Source organism: Microtus ochrogaster, chromosome 19 (assembly GCF_000317375.1).
Source record: "Microtus ochrogaster isolate Prairie Vole_2 chromosome 19, MicOch1.0, whole genome shotgun sequence".
In the NCBI taxonomy this organism is placed as follows: domain Eukaryota; kingdom Metazoa; phylum Chordata; class Mammalia; order Rodentia; family Cricetidae; genus Microtus; species Microtus ochrogaster.
In genome coordinates, this window is record NC_022021.1 from 53,322,011 (window position 1) to 53,322,715 (window position 705).

The 705-nt window shown below is 35.9% G+C and overlaps 1 protein-coding gene across 3 annotated transcripts in view; it reads right to left on the reverse strand.

The window, feature by feature from the left end:
- Positions 1-705, reverse strand: part of Ipo11 (importin 11) — a 159,886-nt gene that overhangs the window by 147,092 nt on the left and 12,089 nt on the right. For all 3 annotated transcript variants that reach the window (XM_005356759.3, XM_013349792.2, XM_005356758.2), the window contains one exon: positions 439-539. In XM_005356759.3, coding sequence (XP_005356816.1) covers positions 439-539 — 101 coding nt within the window. The remainder of the gene's footprint in view (positions 1-438; positions 540-705) is intronic.

A 705-nucleotide genomic window follows, 5' to 3' on the forward strand; every position in this document is an offset into this window, starting at 1 on the left:
TCCCGAGTGCTGGTGGGATTAAAGGTGTGCACCACCACTACTCAGCACGTTTTACTTCTTTAAGATGATTTAGCAACATAGCTTCATCTTCAGATCCTCAGAAGCTGAAAATCAAGACAGGAAGGAAGGCAGGAACACACATACATGCATGCATGCATACATACATACTACGTATGTACGTACGTACACACATGTGGAATAGGAAGATACAAATCTATGAAGGATAACAATAACATTTCTTCGGGAGTTAGAACACTTTTTGGACTTTTTTCATTTATGTATCAAATGTTTTGCAAATTTCCATTTCATCCTTGCAAAAATCACGCTAACATCTCTGTTGTCCCAATTAAACACTTGACACATTATTCTGATTACACAGGTAGAGCATTATTTTTCTTAAATTTGGAATGGATTACAATTGGAACTGAGGGAACTTACTGAGGTGCTACACGTCTCCAGTAACGATCAATTCCATGTTTAAAATACAGCACAGCAAGCCACCTGACATTCATATCAAGGGTGTGGTTCGTAAAAATATTCTGTGAATGAGAATACAAATAATGTTAGAAGGAACATGTAATCTTTTAAAAATATAATTAACATACCAAAATAAAGCATGGATTTCTCTAACCGCTTTATTTTTTTTTAATGTGGGTATGTACTCAAGCATGTGTATGCGCATTCACTTTGTGGATGGTTTCATAC